This window comes from Eschrichtius robustus, chromosome 7, assembly GCF_028021215.1.
Source record: "Eschrichtius robustus isolate mEscRob2 chromosome 7, mEscRob2.pri, whole genome shotgun sequence".
NCBI lineage: Eukaryota > Metazoa > Chordata > Mammalia > Artiodactyla > Eschrichtiidae > Eschrichtius > Eschrichtius robustus.
In genome coordinates this window covers 90,950,068-90,970,465 of record NC_090830.1, presented here as the reverse complement: position 1 = coordinate 90,970,465, position 20,398 = coordinate 90,950,068, and the positions used below count along the sequence as shown (strand labels likewise).

At 45.0% G+C, this 20,398-nt stretch overlaps 1 protein-coding gene across 1 annotated transcript in view; it reads right to left on the bottom strand.

Annotated features, from left to right (window-relative positions):
• The window catches only part of WDFY4 (WDFY family member 4), a 250,705-nt gene that overhangs the window by 190,683 nt on the left and 39,624 nt on the right, over positions 1–20,398 (bottom strand). The window contains exons 12-13 of the mRNA XM_068548935.1: positions 13,494–13,587; positions 557–771 (exon numbers count right to left, since the gene is read on the bottom strand). Coding sequence (XP_068405036.1) covers positions 557–771; positions 13,494–13,587 — 309 coding nt within the window. The remainder of the gene's footprint in view (positions 1–556; positions 772–13,493; positions 13,588–20,398) is intronic.

Here is a 20,398-nt window from a genome sequence, read left to right as displayed (position 1 = left end):
AAACATGTGGCTTCATGGAAGGGCTGCAGAGGGAAGGCCCCACAGGACACAGTGGTGCTGCCTCTGTCCCCGTCCCTGTAGGGAGCCCAGTCGCGGCCCATCACACCAGCTAAGCTCCCTGTGGTCCAGCCTCGTGGCAGTCAGGCCCCTACAGCCTCCACCCCTCTCAGCAGGGCATCTTCACCTGGTCTGGTGAACTTCACAGGCCACAGGTCTCAGCCACTGCCACTCCCTTGAAGTCCCCCTCTTTATACCCAACCTCCCGACTTTGGTCCTCCCAGCTCCTCAGAGCTCCCACTCTGAACCGAGCATCCCATCCAGCGCTATTCTGTATTGTCTGCAGGACCCTTTGCTTATTATCCCTCTCCCCGAGAACACCAGCTCCATGGGAGGGGCTACGTCCGCTCTGCGGGCCGCACACTGTTGCAGACCCAAGGCTCCTCCCTGGACTTGCAGTGTCCATCGCTGGGAAGGGGAAGGGGGCACTCTTACTGCCCACTGTGCACTCGCATGGCTGCCAGGGGCTTGGCAGCATTTAACGTGCAGCACACGGTACCTTAACACGTCTGGTTCAATGGCTTGGGAAGCAAGCTTTTCAAAAATCCTGCTGAGCCCCGAGTGCAAGGGGCTGCTGCCGGCGGTCAGAGCCTGGTGGCAGTAGGTCATGAGGGTCCTGAGCATCCCCGCCTCACACATGACCTGACGGTTCTTCTCCGACTTCACCAGGGACTGGATGTGACTGGCCACGGAGCACTGGATCTCCTTGGAAAGCTAAGAGTAACCAAAGCAAGCAGTGAGCCCTGGAGGTCGGCATGTTTCGTGGGCCACTTTGGTAAGCTCCCCACTAGGCCTTGAGTTGGTGGTGGGGCGAGGAGACTAGCCCTCACAGCCTGTTCTTACCGCACCCCATCTGTCCTGGGCCTCTCAGACGTGGCCTCCTCACAGGAGTTGCCAAACAGGTAGACAGCTTAAAACAGACTGCAAACAGGCAAGCAAGAGGCTGCATCAGCCTGAGACATGTGGTGCTTGACCCACACAATGTTTAAACCGTTTCTAAATTGCTAACATTTAAAAGCCTGGAGATTCCACGTAAAAGTCCAGACTTGTGGCCTCTCTCAAAAGGTGGAAAGATCTGGTCACGCTGCTTTGCCATCCTGTGTCTGTCGAGAAGCAGTGGGAGCTGGGCAGCGGCTATGCCCTCTAGCGGGTCCCACAACTCACCCCCTACCCACTGGCATCGCTCACTCAACAGTCCTGTGTTTGAGTTTGCGCCCCCAGCCTAGGAGGTGGAATCCTCCTGGCAGTGCCAGCCTGCAGGAGGTGCCCCACCCAGGCTGTTGGCTGTGGCAGCTGCAGCCCCCTGCGTCTTCACGTGCCAAACCATACCAGCTCATACAAGCCCCTGAAGTCACGGCTCCAGTGGGGAAGCCTTCCCTTCACCCCTCATCCTTTGTCCATCTCTCTGTGCTAAGCACATTCGGACACACAGACAGCTGGCCTCTTATCTTCCTCCTACTAGATTTCAACTCACTTCACTATCTTTATGTCTTTGAAGCCCATAGGATAGAGTGCATAGAATCAGCTCAGTCAGTACTGAGCCAAATACAATACATTGTTTTCACAATCCTCCTTTCTTCATAGAAGGGCAAACCCCTGGAATTCCCAGCCTCCATGGATATATAAATGGGGGGGTGGAATTTTCTTCATAAAAACTTTTAAGACTGTCCACATTTTCTTTTACTTTGTATAAGACTCTCTGAAATGACCAGGATACCAGTTAGATCTTAATGGAGTTTTCCTGCAGTGGAGGCTATGTGGGCTCCACCCAGACCTCCTTCTCCAGGTTAGTGTACCCATCGCAGCTGCCCCTCCTGTGGAGGTCAACCTCCCCTAAGTGGTAGCTGCTCTGCTATGTAACCCCCATATATATGTCCATGCATGCATACATGTGTGTACACGTACACATACATGCACGTACACACATACATAAAAGTGTGCACACATAAATACACACACATATACATCGCCCCCAGACTACAGCCAATGAACCAATGCCCTTCAGCCTCTGTGGTGCAATTCATGCTGAGAGCCCCGCCCTGTAGGCTCAGGCTGAAGCTAGACTTCAGCTGATAGCATGTCCTCACTCAGCTCCTTCCCCTGCACCACTCTGCTTCCCTCACCTCCCTTCTTCTGAGTCCCTCCCTCCACAAATCCCATGCACCTGTAGCCCTGTCTCGGGCTCCACTTTGGGGAACCCAAGCAGAGACCCTAGCCTGCTTTTCATATTGCACACATTTGCCCTAGTCTCTGGTTTCAAGAAAAGGGATCTATGGTGATGTAGATTATGTCTAGCTTAGTCTACCAATGTAAAGCCAGGAGTCACCATAAAGGCACTTACTCTGGGACTCCGGACCCAACAATCAGAACCACCTCGCTCTACCATCACCTACCTCCCTGTGCATGTAGTTATTCAAGGCCACACTGCCCAGAGATGGTCAAGAGTATGTCTGTATCACTAAGGGATAGAAATTTGTAAGATGGCGTTCTTCTTCAGGCTGTGAACACAGTTTTGTAGCATATGTGTTTCAAGGATTACAATGTGTGGTGAAACATATTTACAGTGTTTGTCATCAGTTTCTAGATTTTTTTAAAAAGGAAGGGGTCACACAGCTCACCCTCCCATCCTCCCACGCCTTCCAAAAGCATGACGCCTATAGCTCCTGCCTCAAACTGATGGCATTCAGTGAAATTCCCATCATTACAATATCTTCGGTAATATTTTCGACTTAAAATTTTAGACGATTCAATTTTAGTTTAAAATATAAACTACATTAGAATGGTTTTCAGGGGGACTGCTCCCAGCTAGGATTTTGTCACTCTGTCAACATCACTGATGTCAAGCAGAGATCTCATCACTCAAAGAAGATGGTCCCTGCAATGGACTGTTTGTGTTCCCCTCCACCAAATTCATACGTTGAAACCTAACCCCCAGTGTGGTGGTATTTGGAGGTGGGGCCTTTGAGAGATGCTTCGGTCTTGAGGGTAGAGCCATCATGAATGGGATTAGTGGCCTTAGGAAAGAGACCCCAGAGAGCTCCCTCCTCCCTTGCACCATGTGAGGACGCAGCGAGGAGAGTGCCATGAGTGTGGAAGTGGGTCCTCACCAAACACCGAGTCTGCCAGCACCATGCTCTTGGACTTGCCAACCTCCGGAACTGTGAGAAATAAACTTCTGTTGTTTGTAAGCCACCTGGTCTATGGTATTTTGTTATAGCGGCCCGAATGGATGAAGACAATCCCCTTCCCTGTCACTGTGGTATCTGCACAGCCAGCCTGAGATGCTAGAGGGACATGTATAACCCAACAGGAACCAGAAACAGAAGAAAGAAATGCCAGATCTAATTTGCACTAAACAATTCCATGTCTTTTACCTTTAAGACGCTCTTCCATGTAGAAATCTCCCCAACCTCCTGACTCCCTTCCCCAAATCTTTCTTCCAATGCTCTAAGTGTCCCTCCCTACATCCAAAGAGCCCGCACCTCTGCCTTCCTTCTCCACTCTTCTCAAAACAGAAAAGCTGCTTCTACCCTCTTGCCCAGAACTCTCCCTCTCCCAGAACTCGGAATATTTGGTAACTTGCAGTCTTTTAATTTGGGGTGAGAGTTGGGGAGACAGTCTGCATGAAATAATAAGATGCAAAAATAACAACACAATGTATTATTAATAAGGATTAAAAAGAAATGTCTACAATCTCCAATTTTTATTACCAGCACTTCACTTATTGCTTTGGGGACTTTTGGCTTTCCTTTTTGTTGTTGTTTTTGCTTTTTTTTTCCTCACCAGAGTAGGAATACTTAAAATCTAAATATGCAAAAAAGAAAGCAAAAAAGAAAAAATTTTCAAAAGGGAGAAATAGAAATGCTGATCTTATCTAATGATGCCACAAGTTTACTCCAAAATTGCTCAATACCCCATAATGGAGGAGGGAAAATTGATTGTCCTCATTATCGCTGCAGCTCTGTCAATACCAATATTGCCTTGTTTTGAATAAAATGTGCTGTTTTTTTCAATGTTGGTTCCAGTAAAATGGGGTTTTAGTGAAAATATGAGCAGTAGCAGGAAACCAGTCTGGTTTCTCCCCCTACAAATGGATTGATTTTCCTAACGCACATTACTTCCAATGCAGGAAGGGGATAGTGGTTCAATTAGGACTCAGTGGTAAGCGCTCAGGGTCATCAGCAGGCTGGATCTGCAAGGCAAATTATCACAGAGAGACGTGCGGGGCTGCCTGTAGGAGTTTTCTGCCTTCTCCACTTAGCAGGTGAGTCTTCAAGTCTGTCCTTGTCCAGCTGTGGATGTTTAATCTTCTTTATCTCTCTCCCACCCCCCACTTTCTCTCCTGGTCCAGATTAATATGGTGGTCCCAGAGCCCAATGAGGGCTGGGTCCTGGTGGGGTGGGTCCCTCCAAGGAGGCGTGGGCTATGAGTACATCAGTCCAGAGTGTGTCTTCTGGACATTACTCATGTAGTCCTAACTAAAAACCATCAGATGACCAGCATCTGCTTCCCCCAGACACTTAGAAAGAACTAGGGACTTCCACTGAGCTACTCAAATTTGGACTAGTCACTTATTCCAAATTTGGTTGAAATGTTCTTTATCTGATGATTTTGGAAGAGAGATGATACATTTTAAGTGACCTCTGCTCTTCTGGGATGTCACAGGTAAATAGCGCCCACAGATGTGCTTTATTTGACAAGTCGTTGTGGTTTTTATCTTTGCTTACTTAGAATTAGCTCTCTCTTTATATGGGCATAAACTTTCCATTGTGCACAGCCCCCACCAGCCTAATACACTCGTTTGCAGTGCCCACATGGCCTTATAGGCATGGGAGTCTGTGATCTTGGTTTAGGTGTAAGAGGGTCCAAATCCCATTGAATCAGTAGAATCCATGTCTAAAGGCATGGCTTCCTGGATGTACTTGTATAGATTTGCAATGAAGACCAAGATGCATGTGGGTGGGTGCCTGCTTTAAATCTTCTGCTTCTTTTACGAATTACATACATATGATGGCCAGTACATCCTGGTTACAGAAGCCTAGGATCTTATATTAATAAAATATTTGTCTCTTTCCAGCTTTACTTCCCAACCCCCTCTTTGGTCCACCGCGTACTCTACCCCAGTAACATCCTCACCCTTTGCTGAATACGCCATAACCTTTTTGACTGATGCCCAAAGTTGAGAATGTCCTTTCTAATCCCATCCCTTTGCTGAGGTCCTACTTATTAAAGAGACAATTCACACGTTCTCTCATCTAAGAAAACTTTTCTGATCTTCCTAACTAGCACTGTGTCCACACTTGAATCATTATAAACACCACACTATGACAAGCTATCTATTTACCAAGAACTGTGAACTGCTGCCAGAGACAATGGCTCCTCATCCTTGTTTCCCTAGCACATATCCCTGTGCCTCAAACACAATAGCTGCCCAGTAAGTGCAAGCACAAGGGCACAAGGTGTTCTAGGAAATAGCAGGTGCACTGGACCAGAGAAGGTGGTCAGAAAAGGTGATGTGCCAACTGAGTGTTGAAGAATAATGAAAACAGTGCCAGGTCAGCAGGGGAGATGATCTTTCCTGAGCCTGTGGTCAGCCCTGAGATGGAGCATGAGGACATTACTAGGGAAACCAGCTTGTAAACATCCATCCAGGAGGATGCCTGCACAGCCTGGAACCTGAAACATCTGTGAAGAGTTTCCGTCACCTTGGACACACACCCCCTCACTCCACGACAGCTAGGTCAGGTGAGCAGTGGGCTCCGTGAGACGCAACATCAGCTTCCAGCCAGAACCCTTCCCCGCTGTGGCCTGGGCATCCTCGGTTAGCTCAGAGAAGGAGGGATTAACTTACCCTGAGTATCTCTATTGCTTTGGCCAAAGTAAATTGCTGACACAAGTCTTTTAAGATACACTTTTTAAACAGATGTGTTGTTGTTGCTGCTGTTAGCAGATCTCCACACACGATTGTCTGGAGAAGATTCCTCAAACAAGACTGCAGAGCCCACAGTCTCTTGTAGAGATAAGAGATCCATTTCCAAGCATTCTGTGACTCCAGCCCCGGTGTGTTGCTTCTGAGCTTCCAACTAGACATTTACCCTTCCTTCATCTTCTGGGCACAGGGCACACAAATATCTACCCAGAAGTAGGTACTCATGTTGATTTGACACTGACTAACGGGAAACTTGGGCTAGTTATTTACTTTCTCTGGACCTCAGTTTCCTTAGCTTTAAAATGAGAATAATGAAAATACCTACATCACTGGTATGTTTTTGGTGGGAGTCAACAGAAACAGCATTTGTGAAAGTACTTTTCCTTAAAGGATGCGAGTGTTTTCAGAATATTAATCCCTTTTAGTTGCAGTCTTCTTTTCTTACCTTGTATCAGTAAGGTTCCTGATTAATTATCATTTGTATTTATCAATTAATTTATCAATTGTATAATGCCAGCTGGAAATATACCTAAAATGTATTACCTTCCATTTTGTATTTCTAAAATTTTATGTACTGTGACTCAGAGTCCTAGGAACACCGAGTACCAAAGCCAGAAGAGAAAGGTAGGGGGTATGAGAGCACATACTGCATGCCAGGTAGTCCTAAGTACTCTCGAACTATACTTCCCACTACTCTTCTCAGTGGGAAAATATTATTATGAGAATACTGAGACTGAAGAGGTTACAACAATTTCCTAAGGTGACATAGCCAGTGAGTGGTAGAACTGGCACCCCAACCCAGGTCTTACTTCAAAGCCCATGATTTTAACACTGAGTCAAGCACTCATTATAAGGAAGGGAACTCAGTATCTCATAAGGGGCATAAACTGATGGTCTACAGAAGTGTTTTATTTGGTGGGGGTAGTTTGGCTTTGCTTTTGTCCTGTTTCCCCCTAGCTAGATGTGAGTACCTCTAGGCAGGGCAAGTACACTTCCCTATGACCACAGGTCTCACCATTCCTTATTGTTTACACCTACACATTTACTTTACGACTCTGGCCCCAAGACATTGTGTCTGCAACCCCTGTGATCTAGGCCAAATCTGAGTAGCTGAAATTGAGGTGCAGAAAAAGGAAGTGGCCCATGTAAGTCATAGAAATAATGATGGTAAAGGACTGGAAGAAAGGTCGCCAGATAATTGGACCAGAGCTCACCCTATCAACTTTAACTTCCACTCCATCATTCTATGTCCACTGTAGCTTCCTTTTGATGCTCTTCATCTCCATGCAAGATTATGTCTATTTGCTCTATTTAAGAGGCTACCCTAAGAAGTCACCTGGATTTTGACAAGGATCTGAGACTTTTCCACTCAGGGACAATAGAAATATTTGGGGAAGAATGGGGTCAGAATGAAAGAGCAGAAGAAACATAGAAATTCAACATATTTGAGATTTCTAATGTGTTGTAATTTAATAAAGCAAGACTCCTACTTTGCCAATTTCCTTGTTGAAGGAAATGGCTCTTTTCAAATAGCTTGCCCTTACACAATGCTATCCAGGGCTATTAATGCTGTCGATACTTTAGCTATTTGAAACCCACATGATTAGTTCAATGTGTTTGAAATACAGGCTAATTCAAGAAAATGGCACCCTTTCCAAATTGAGGTGCAAATCAATTGACAGATGCAGCCCGAGCCTGATCTTCTTTCCGTCCCATCATACTGTGTGGGAGGCTTCCACTGCAGTAGAATCTGGAACACACCCAACAGTGAGGGGAGGTGTACATTGATGATAGACAACAGTCTCTCTAATGCCCAGGTCTGATCATGTCGTTGCTTTCCAACTGCCTCCCGCCCACAGCTACCACCTCCCTACAGGGAAGGCAACTTGGTGCAGTGGCAGGAGGTCCTGGAGCCTCCCATCAGGCACAGCCGCCACCTAGCTATGATGTTAACTCTGTCACTTAAGTGCTACAAGTTTCAAGTCCTCATCTGTAAAGTGGGAATACTGATGTCTACCTTGCAGGGTTATTATGAAGATCAAATGATAAAATGCTTGTAAAGTTTTGGCAACTAATAGCAGTAGCCACACCAGTCAGCAAGTGTTTCCCACGGTGCCTTGTATGTTCTGCTTGCCATGTTAAGTGCTCCTGCATTGCTTCAGTTGATCCTCACAATAATGCCATGAGGAAGATGATATTATTCTCCCCATACTACAGCAAAGAAAATTAAGGGTCGTGGAGGTTAGATAATTTGCCATGGTTCTGTGACTGTTAAGTGGCAGAGAGATTTGACCAAAATCCGTCATCTTCAGAGCATCATATGGTGGGTGCTCATTAAACACAGCAGTGATGACGATGACAACAATGACAACGGATGGTAATCCAATAAAATCCAACTGCCTGTGTATGGCACCCAAGGCCCCTCATGATGTGGCTTCAACCTACTTCTCCTGCCCCATTTACTGCCTTTCTACCCACATGGTCTATCCTAGCCCAAATGAACTATTTGAAGTCCCCACATGGGCACCTTCACGTGTGTCTCTCTCTGTTGTCTGAGTGTCTTGTCCTGCCCTCCTCTACCTGATCTGGCACAGACAGGTCTCTTCCTTAAAGTCTAGCTCCAGTGTCCCCATCTCTGTGTGGCTTTCTTTCCCCTCTGCCCCAAGGCCCTGTGGGCAAACCTGTGTTACAGTTAGAATATCTAACTATCTTCTCCACTCGTCTGAGTACCCACCCTCAAACTCAGACTGTGTGTTACTGTGACATCGGTCTCTGAATCCCCAGTGGCACCTAGTAGGTGCTGCGTAATTATTCATAAAAGTAAATACATCACATTGGTGGCCCCAACACAGGCTGAGTTCCACCTCTGTGAAACTGGATCTGACTTCCCACCCTCTGAGCTCCTATTGTCATGCACAGAGCAAATAACCCTCTGCTAAGACATGAACGGAAGTGCAGTGGTACTGGGACGAGAGAGCCCTCCACTACTGGTCAGAGTTCTAGCCCAGAGCCACGTCCCTACAGCAAGCCCCTCATGGCTGCTGAGCATGCCAGAAAGAAAGAGAAAAGGCCTTTCTTCTCAATTAGTTACTTCTTCCAGGGGCCAACTCAGCTCCAACAGAACTGAGCTGGACTCCACTTTTGCCTTGTGCTTAGTACAGCAACATTCACAATAAAATTCCTATAGTCCAATTTTAATACTGGCGATGATACAAGAGGAAAAAAAACAGCTGGATTATTTGTTTCCAAGAGCAGCTCGCACTGCTAGCGTTTTGCAGAGGGAAAAACCCCCTCTTGGTCATGAACAGAAGAAATTTAATGTGGCCACAATTAGAAATAAACCAGACAACCCATGTAAGTAGTTAAGTTGTTGCTTCTAAAATGATATCTGTACCTTGGAAAGCTATCAATTTCTCATCCATAAGGTAGGAAGAGCATCCGAGGGATGTGAAGTGGGTAAGAGCATAGGGATGCTGGGAATCACCAGGCCCACCTGAAGGGAGATGAGGGGGACCTCACAGTCCATCTTTTTAGTAACACTGCCATCTACTGCAACTTCCAGCTGCTTCCTCTGCTCCAAAACCTGCAGTCCTTCAGCCAGTCTCATTTCAGCATTTTCTTGTGTGTGTCTCATTTCTCATTTGATTTACTATTCTGTTTGTTGTTATGAGGTTTCCCACCGCCCCCCCACCTTTCAGAAGTTAATTACTATAATTACCCAACTTTTAATAGCTGCTGATTTGGCATCTGCAGAAAATTTTTGAGAAAATGTACCACTACATTTCATTTGCATATTTGAGAGACAGTGCGTGAGAGTTAGACTTTTCCTCAATTACTTATTGTGACCTGAATAGAGAAAAAGTATCCTACCAAGTGGAAGCCTCATTTGCATACTTAATTTGTCCAATTACCATCACAGGATGAGGGAAAGTTCCTCCCCACACACTGATGTGACAACTCATGGCGTTTATCTGAAACTGGGGCTCATCCACAGAGTCTTCATGCACTAGGAAGTGGAAGGACAGGCCACTGTCTGCTCTGCATCACTTCGTCAGTCATCCTCATGGTGGAGTTTTGCACAATGTGTTTATCAGCAACCGTTTGACTGCTAAGACCACCCAAACCACTGGCTTGGCTGTTCTCACTGCAAGTGCATTGCAGGGTATGAAATACAGCTAAGGAAGCCAGGCTTCCTCACAATAAGGTGATAGCCCCTGGAAAAGTGTGCAACGCCAAGATGCATGACCTTGCATTCTGCAAGAGCTGCAGAGATGAGAGATCTATTCATCAAACATGTCTTGACCTTGAGCCTGGGAGTGAGTTTTAGATCTCCCCTCAACACCTCCATGATTTTAGGAAGTTACACAACTTTCCTGAGCTTCAAGCACCTGCAAAATGGGGAGATTCTCATTTTAATGAGCTGTTATGAACACTGATTAATGTTCCTGGAATAGAAGTAACGCTCAATGTGTATTAGTTTCCAATATGCTCCAGGCAGAACCTGTCCTGAATACTAAGGTAAAGAAAGTAAGGTCCCAGGCTTTAGATAACCAAAAGACTCGAAGACATTTGATTTAGGGGTCAAATAATTTTATCCGTCAGTTAGATGCCTAAGGCAAGTGTGGTGGCTGGTCTTTAAAGATGGCCCCCAACAATTCCCCCTCTCCTGTACATGCAAGCCACCCCTCACGTCAGTAAAGGAGACAGAGGTCCCTTCTCGTTGAGTCTAAGCTGAACCTGTGACTCACTCTGACCAACAGAATGTCATGGAAGTAATGCTGGCTTGTTCCAGGCAAAAGCCTCCAGAAGGCTGGGCACCTTCTGTTCTTGTGCTTTTGGGAGCCCTGAGCTGCTACGTGGCCTGCCAGAGAATCCAGGTGGAGGTATACAGGTAGAAGCCAGACAGTGAGGGCTACATGGAGGAGAAGCCAGGCCCTACCAAGGCCCCAGACATCTGACCCCGTTGGGCCAGCCTAGGAGCCTCTCACCATTTGAGCCATCTTGTGAGGTGCCAGCTCTGTGAGTGGAGAACCCATCTTGGTGCCCAGCTGATACCATGTGGAGCAGACAGAAGCTGTCCCTGCGGTGCCTGTCTAAACTCCTGACCCACAGAACCACGAGAAAGAACGAGACCATTATTGCTAACTTGGCAGCACTTTGTAATATAGCGATAGATAACTAAAGGAGCAATCAAATCCATTTTAGCCCAGGCTACTGCTGTTCCATAAATGTTGAAAGATACAAAGTGCATTCCATTTCACTATTAGATGCATCCTTACTCATTGGTTTGATAATCACTTTATCATCACTTTCCAGCAGAGGATCAGGAACCAGATAAAGGAATCCAGTTACAAACAGACATGTAGACATGGAATTGAGTTAGTCCTTTTTTAACTCCTGTACCTACTGCTACAGAATTTCCTAAGTAAAAACAGTCCCTTCCCTACACATCAAGGCTTTTGTTCCTCCACTCCACTTCTCACCGATTTCGGAGGATTTGCAATATTTTTACTAAGCCATTGTCATTTTCAATGATTAATAACACCCCTATAGTTGACCCTTGAACAACACAGGTTTAAACTGCACAGGTCCACTTATGCATGGATTTTTTAAAATAATATAAGACCTGTATTTTCATTTTACAGATTTTTAAGTTTAACTGAGTGTAGGGAAAAGTTTATGTTCAATTAGAGATCACAATATGTGGAATCAAAACTAGCATTTGAGTCCTGATTCTATCCAAACTTTTTCACCTTCCTGTCCTTGGGTGAGTCATTTATCAACTCCTTTGTTTCTGAGGCAGAGATAGTAGTACACTGTGTGAGGGTCAGCATCCTTAACCCCCAGGTTGTTCAAGGGTCAACTGTAGTCGCCATTTCTTCTTAAAACATATCACCTCCTTTTTAATTCCAGGACAAAACAAAGCTGGACCCGCACCCCCGTGAGCCCCCATTCTCCTACAGAAGCCACTGCTGTGCAGGGGAAAGACCGTAAGAACTGCCACCAGGTAGGGCCACATTTAATACCAGGTCCACCAACTCAGAATCCTTAAAAGGCATGTATACTGTCTGAGACTCGGTTTCCCCACTGGCTAAAATGGAAACAACGATACTCCCCACCAAACATCTATGAGGGTAAATAATCAGTGAAAGGGTGTGGCACCGTGCCTGGTACATGGTAGCTGCTCAATTCAAGTAATTTCCTTTCGTCTGCTGCTAATTCAAGAGCGTATTTTCCAGGGCTTCCTCAACTTCGAGTTTCTTTCTCAGAACCTCTAGAGAACATACTCTCTAAATTGAGAGCACTTCCTGAGAATCTGCCTCGTTCTGTTGCTTTCGCCGGTACAAGCGCGCCTCGCTGCAGTGGGGCCGTCAGTGCTGCCAGGACAGGAGCTAAGAGCCACCTTGACTCCCCCCTCTTCCCGCTTCCTGCACCCCGTTCATCTCAGGGCCTTGATTCTATCTCCCAACAGGTCTCTTGACTCCTTGCTCTACACACTTTCCCACAAACGCCACTGTAATCAAGCTACCACCATGTGCTACCAGACTGTGGACATGGCTTCCTAACTGCTGTCCCCATTCTCTTCCACACAGCCCCACTCCCAGGCCACCCTCCATGCAACAAGAGAGATTTTTAATACAAAAACCTGATGATGTCCCCCTCCATTCACTTGAGAGAGACTTCGTGTGCCCTTGGGATAAAACCCCATGCTTGTCAGGGCGGCAGCCTTCCTCCGCCTGCCCCATCGGGCACATTTCCAGCTCTCCCGCTTTGCTCCCACCCCAGACACCTGCAGCAGGCTCCTTCCCACCTGCTTAATTGCTACTCATCTTTCAGGGCTCTGCTTCAATGTCACCATCTAAGAGATGGCTTCCCTGACATCCACACCTTCATCTAAATTAGATTTAATTAGGTCTTCCCCCTCACTTCCATTCCCATTATTCTCTGTCAGCACCCATTTTTTTCCCTTAATATCACTTGTGACAATTTGTAATTGTATATTCATTTGTGAGCTTATTTACTTAGTCTGTCGGCCCCACCACAGATGTGGGCTCCTTGGACAGTGCTCAGTTCTCATCCTGTTAGCCCTGCATGTCCTACATAGAGCGCCGAGCCAGGGTCACAGCCAATATCCAAGCAATGGATAAATTAATGGGAAGCAGAGGACTTCTGGTCCCACCAATGCCCAGCACTATATGTAGCACTTATATGGGACTTGCCTCATGAAGGTAAATCATTTCATTCAGTTTTTGTTTGGCTGTTGTTTTTAGAAGGTCACATCACCAACAGGAACAATCTGTTTTGAGTGGCCACGGAAGGGTGGGTAGAACTCAATTAAGGGTCTCAGACCCACTGATACTCCCCTGCAGGAGGCACTTCATGAAGGAGGCTCTGTTCATACAGGGGACTGGAGGCAAAGGCAAAAAGGGAAAGGGAGTCTCTGGCCAGAGGAGCTTAAAAGATCAGTCACGTGAAAAAGACGAACTCATGTGTTCACAACAAGTACCTGAGGGTGATCTTCATGGTACAACTGAGGCAGCAGCCTCACCATGATGCACAGGATCCCGGGGTGCATGATCACAGCATCACCTTCATCCGTCCTGCAGAGAGAGGGAAGCAGGACATCAGACTTAAGCCTTCTCTTCTGCTTTCCACAGAACTTTCTGGATCTTTCTAAGACAGGCCATGATATATAACTGCAGCCTACCACTTAATTATATGACCTTGAACTAATTAATCTGAGCCTAACTTCCCCCAACTGCACAATGGAGCTAACAATGCCATACTTTCCACGTAGAGTCATAGAATAATGCCGCCGTGTACTAAGGCACAGTGCCCGGCACAGAGCAGATGCTTAACGGAAGTTAGTTCCCTGGGCCTCTACCCTCTCTCCAGATATGTGGGAAGTGGAGAAGCTCTCATTTTATATCAAACAAACACACACAGGACCATGTCTGGATCCCTTCAAGATGGTGTAAGCACACTCTACTCTGTCCTACCCACTGAATTAAACTAAAAACCCAGATAGAACGCATGAGCAGCTGAGGACTCTGAAAAGTAAACGGTAGCAAAGCAGTAAACCAAACCCAAAGCACCATGCAACCGGTAACGTGTTTCCTGGGGCTTCCCCCTCCAGCATCTCCCGGAATGGGCTTACAAGGAGTAAGAACCGTGCACCACGTGTGGACAGGACAGACACAGCCTCCAAGAGAAGGCTCTATTTCTAGTCTAAGGAGTGGGGAATGAGGCTCCAACAGGGCCCAGAGCATGGAGGAAAATCCCTGGAATTTTCTTTGTTGGGTTTCTCCATTCTTTCTCACCTCAGCCTCCAAGATACCACACAGCAGCAGCAGTGACCAGGCAGGCATCTGAAATTCTCGGGGAGGGGAACCCTTCTCTCTGACCAGAGGAACTCTGGTCCCAAGAGTCGGGCAAAATCCCCAATGTTTTTGTCTCTCTTTTTGCTCTCCCTGCTTGGCCCCAGAGACAGATGCAATGGTGGGAAGTGCATGGCAGAGCAGAGAAACTAAAGCTCCAGCTTTCTAGACAGAGGAGAAGGAAGGGATCCCAGGGAGCCAGAAAGTGTTGGGAAGATGATGAAGAGGAGGAGACTTAAGAAAGTGAAACCATTAAGTTGTGTATCAACCTCTGAGCTCAATTCTGAGCTGCACATGTGTGGATCTGACCCTAAACCACATTCCAAAGGCTTTGAGAACTGCTCAGGAAGAAGTCTGAAAAAGTTTTAAAAATTGAAAAACCACTCCCTAAGCTAGCAAAGACAGAAAAAGACACAAATTACCAACATCAGAAATGAAAGAGAGAATATACCACTACACACCCCACAGAAAGGAAAAGAAAATACTACAAATAACTCTGTGCACACAAATCTGACAACTTAGATAAAATGGACCAGTTCCCTTAAAGTCACAAACTACCAAAAGTAAGCAAGAAGAAATAAATAACCAGGACAGTTTATAGCTATCACAAAGACTGAATATGTAGTTTAAAACCTTTCCACAGAGAAAACTCCAGCCTCAGATGTTTCCACTGGTGAATTCTACCATACATTTAAAAGATAACACCAATTCTAAACAACTTCTTTCAAAATATACAAGAGAACACTTCCCAATGCATTTTATGAGACCAGAATTACTCTGATATCAAAAGCAGACAAAGCCAGTATAAGAAAACTACCTGCCAACATGTCTTAGAAAAATAGGTGCAAAAATCCTCAATAAACTACTGGAAATCAAATATAACTATATATAAAATAAATAAGGCACTACAGCCGATTTGCCTTATCCCACAAATGCAAGGCTGGTTCACTATTCAAATATCAGCCAATGCAGGGACTTCCCTGGTGACACAGTGGTTAAAAATCCACCTGCCAATGAAGGGGACTCAGGTTCGAGACCTGGTCTGGGAAGATCCCACATGCCGCGGAGCAACTAAGCCTGGGAGCCACAACTACTGAGGCCCACATACCTAGAGCCCATGCTCCACAACAAAGAGAAGCCACCACAATGAAAAGCCCGTGCACCGCAATGAAGAGTAGCCCCTACTCACCACAACTAGAGAAAGCCTGCACGCAGCAACGAAGACCCAATGCAGCCAAAAAATAAATAAATAATAAAATTAAGGACTAGAAAGTTGGTTCAAGATGGCGGAGTAGAAGGACGTGCGCTCACTCCCTCTTGTGAGAGCACCGGAATCACAACTAACTGCTGAACAATCATCGACAGGAAGACACTGGAACTCACCAAAAAAGATACCCCACATCCAGAGACAAAGGAGAAGCTGCAATAAGATGGCAGGAGGGGCGCAATCACAATAAAATAAAATCCCATAACTGCTGGGTGGGTGACTCACAAACTGGAGAACACTTATACCACAGAAGTCCACCCACTGGAGTGAAGGTTCTGAGCCCCACGTCAGGCTTCCCAACCTGAGGGTCCGGCAATGCGAGGAGGAATTCCTAGAGAATCAGACTTTGAAGCCTAGTGGGAATTGATTGCAGGACTTCGACAGGACTGGGGGAAACAGAGACTCCACTCTTGGGGGGCATGCACAAAGTAGTGTGCGCATCAGGACCTAGGGGGAAGGAGCAGTGACCCCATTGGAGACGAAACCAGACCTACCTGCTAGTGTTGGAGGATCTCCTGCAGAGGCGGGACGTGGCTGTGGCTCACCACGGGGACAAGGACACTGGCAGCAGAAGCTCTGGGAACTACTCCATGAGCCCTCCCAGAGTCTGCCATTAGCCCCACCAAAGAGCCTGTAGCCTCCAGTGCTGGGTTGCCTCAGGCCAAACAACCAACAGGGAGGGAACTCAGCCCCACCCATCATCAAACAAGCAGATTAAACTGTTACTGAGCTCTGCCCACCAGAGCAACACCCAGCTCTACCCACCACCAGTCCCTCTCATCAGGAAGCTTGCACAAGCCTCTTAGATAGCCTCATCCACCAGAGGGCAGATAGCAGAAGCAAGAAGAATTACAATCCTGCAGCCTGTGGAAGGAAAACCACAGTCACAGAAAGATCGACAAAATGAAAAGGCAGAGGACTATGTACAAGATAAAACGCCAGAAAAACAACTAAATGAAGTGGAGATAGGCAACCTTCCACCAAAAGAATTCAGAATAATGATAGTGAAGATGATCCAGGACCTCGGAAAAAGAATGGAGGCAAAGATCGAGAAGATGCAAGAAATGTTTAACAAAGACCTAGAAGAATTAAAGAACAAACAAACAGAGATGACCAATACAATAACTGAAACGAAAAATACACTAGAAGGAATCAATAGCAGAATAACTGAGACAGAAGAACGCATAAGTGACCTGGGAGACAGAATAGTGGAATTCACTGCCACTGAGCAGAATAAAGAAAAAAAAGTGAAAAGAAATGAAGACAGCCTAAGAGACCTCTGGGACAACATTAAACGCAACAACATTTGCATTATAGGGGTCCCAGGAGGAGAAGAGAGAGAGAAAGAACCTGGGGAAATTTTTGAAGAGATTATAGTCGAAAACATCCCTAACGTAGGAAAGGAAATAGCCACGCAAGTCCAGGAATCACAGAGAGTCCCAGGCAGGAGAAACCCAAGGAGAAACACGCCGATTAAGAACAAGGCAAGGATGTCCCCTCTCACCATTCCTATTCAACATCATGCTGGAACAACAGATTGGAAAGGAATGTATAAAACTGTCACTATTCACAGACAACACGATTGTCTACATAGAAAATCCCAAGCAATTACTAAAAAAAAAAAACTCCTAGAACTAATAAGTGAATTAGCATGACCTCTGGATACACAGTTACATATAGAAATTAATCATATTCCTATATACTAGAAGTAAACAATTGGGAAATGAAACACTTAAAATACCTTTTAAAATAGTGCTCCAAAAAAAGATTAAACACATAAGTATAAATCTATAAAAAATGTGCTGGCTCTGTATGTTGAATACTATAGACCTTGATATTTTAAAAAAAAATCATAGATCTATTGAATATACAAATGGAAAAACATTCTATGTTTATGGATTGGAAGACTCAAAAAAGTTAAGGTTTCAATTCTCCCCAAATTCATCTATAGATACAATGCAATTCCAATCAAAATCCCAGCAGGATTTTTTGTAAATATAGGCAAATTTATCATTAAATTTCAATCTGTGAATGACACTTTAAAAGTAAAAAGACAAACCATAGACTGGGAGAAAATATTTGCATCTGTACAATGGAATACTACTCAGCAATAAAAATGTATGAACTACTGATACAACAAATTGGATGGATCTCAAAGGCCTTATGCTGAGTTTAAAAAGCTAGCCTCAAAAGACTACACACTTGTACTTGCAGTTATATGTTATTCTGACAAAGACAAAACTATAGGAATAGAGCAGTGGTTGCCTGGGTTTAGGAATTGAGAAAGGGTTTCATTATGAAGGGACAACATTCAGGAACTATTTGAGGGGGTGGGACTGTTTGTCCTGTATCCTGATTGTGGTGATGGTCACATGACTCTGCACATGAATTAAAACCCATAGAACTCTACACCAAGAAAAGGACTTTTACTGTATGTTAATTGGAAAAATAATAATAATAAAGAAAGAAAAAGTCACGAGACTAATCCCAATCACAAACACTTGATTTTCAAACATCCTGCCTCTAGCACTGAACTTCCCACCCACAGTGAGACTGTTCTTGGCACCACCAGCCCTGAAGAATGGCTAAGGTGCCAGGAGTGCTTCTAACACTTGGTGTTAATTTATCCAATTCAATTGAACAAATATTTATCGACCTAAGTATTTTCCTGGCATTTTGGATACATCTATAAATTAAACAAAGTAAAACCCATACCTGATATGTAAGAAGAAGGGTAGAGACAGTAAAGGTAAACATAATAGATAAATTATAAATAATAAAAATTATTGTTGTTATATAATTTATACTATACTATATATAGTATTGTATAATATGTATCATATATTATTATAACATAGTATATTAATGTAATAAAATAATGAATAAGCAAATTATATATTATGAAGAAAGGTGATAAATATTACTGCAAAAAAAAATTAAAGCAGAGAAAGAATCAAGAGCGCTAGGGTGTAAGAAGGAAACAATTTACAATTTTAATTTGGGTGGCAGGGTTGGCTTGTTTGCAAAGGTAACATTTGGGTGGACTTGAAAAAAGGGATGCAGATATCCAGGGGGAAAGCATTTTAAGCAAAGGTAATAGCCAGTGCAAAAGCCCCCAGAGTGGGAGTATGTCTGGCATGTTCAGGGAACAGCAAGGAAGCCTATATTATTACTCTGATCTAAAGCCACACAAAGAAGAGACCAATATCCCTCATCAGTATATATGCAAAAATCCTCAACAAAAAACTAGCAAACCAAATCCAACAGCATATTTAAAGGATTATATACCATGATTAAGATCCCAGGAATGCAAGAGTGGTTCAACATAAAAAAAAACCAATCAATGCAATACATCACATTAATAAACAAAGGAAAAAAACCAATCACCTCAACTGATACGGAAAAAAACATTTGACAATATTCAATACCCTTCCATGATTTAAAAAAATGCTTGAGGGACTTCCCTGGTGGCGCAGTGGTTAAGAATCTGCCTGCCAATGCAGGGAACATGGGTTCAAGCCCTGGTCTGAGAAGATCCCACATGCTGAGGAGCAACTAAGCCTGTGCGCCACAATTACTGAGCCTGTGCTCTAGAGCCTGCGAGCCACAACTACTGAGCCTGCGAGCCACAAGTACTGAAGCCTGCGCACCTAGAGCCCATGCTCTGCAACATGAGAAGCCACCGCAATGAGAAGCCCGCGCACCGCAGTGAAGAGTAGCCCCTGCTTGCTGCAACTAGAGAAAGCCCGTGAGCAGCAATGAAGAGCCAACACAGCCAAAAATAAATTAATTAATTAATTAATTTTTAAAAATGCTTGACCCGCTGCCCTCTCCACCTTCTCCAGACCCACACTGTGGATTGGCTGGCCTAGAAGGATGTCATCCTTCCCAGGTAGCAGGATCTGGTAAACACCAGAGAAGGTCTGCATGATTAACCACAACCACAGCTGCCATTTATTGAGCTCCACTGGAGAGAGAGAGAGAGAGAGAGAGAGAGAGAGAGAGTGTGTGTGTGCGTGTGTGTGTGTGTGTATGCTGTGTGCGTGGGGTGTGTGTGTGTCACACGTGCTGCGAAGGGGGTAGTGTGTTATGTTTCATAGAGATTAAATATTCTGTATCTTGGGAATCTCATTATATATTTTGGGATTTATATAATACATATCTTCTATTTTGTGAAAAATGTTACTTAATCGTAGTTACATAGATTACCTAATGCTTGTGAAAGCAAAGCACAGCATCTGGCAAACAAGTGCTCAGTAAATGGCAGCTGTGACCATTATCTAACTAACACCATTATCATCTCCAGTCCTCACCGCACAACACCCCTCAATGTGGATACTCTTATTATCCCCGCATTTGAATTGGGAAATCAAAGCTCAGTGAGATAAAGTAAAAGGCCCAAGGAACACTAAGGTGTAGAGCACACAGGCCTGAGTCTAAGGCCCACAGCCTCTGTCTTCCTTCTGGAGACCAGAGCCCACTGTGTATGGACAGGTCTAAGCCAAGTTGCATGCCCAAGGGGATGCCAAGTGTCAGTGGTGGGCATGGATGAGCACCCCGTCCACCATGCCCAGCCCACTGCCTTGTCCTTTACCCCACAGACTCTCTCAGGAGAGGCTGGGGTTTCACTTCCTCTTTTCTAACCATTAGAGAAGGTCAAGGGTGATGTATTTCTTTTAATGACCAAAAAATTACTCTATTTATGAAATCTGATTCTTGTACATTTAAAAATTACTCATTGTGAAACCAGGATGACATTTGACACAG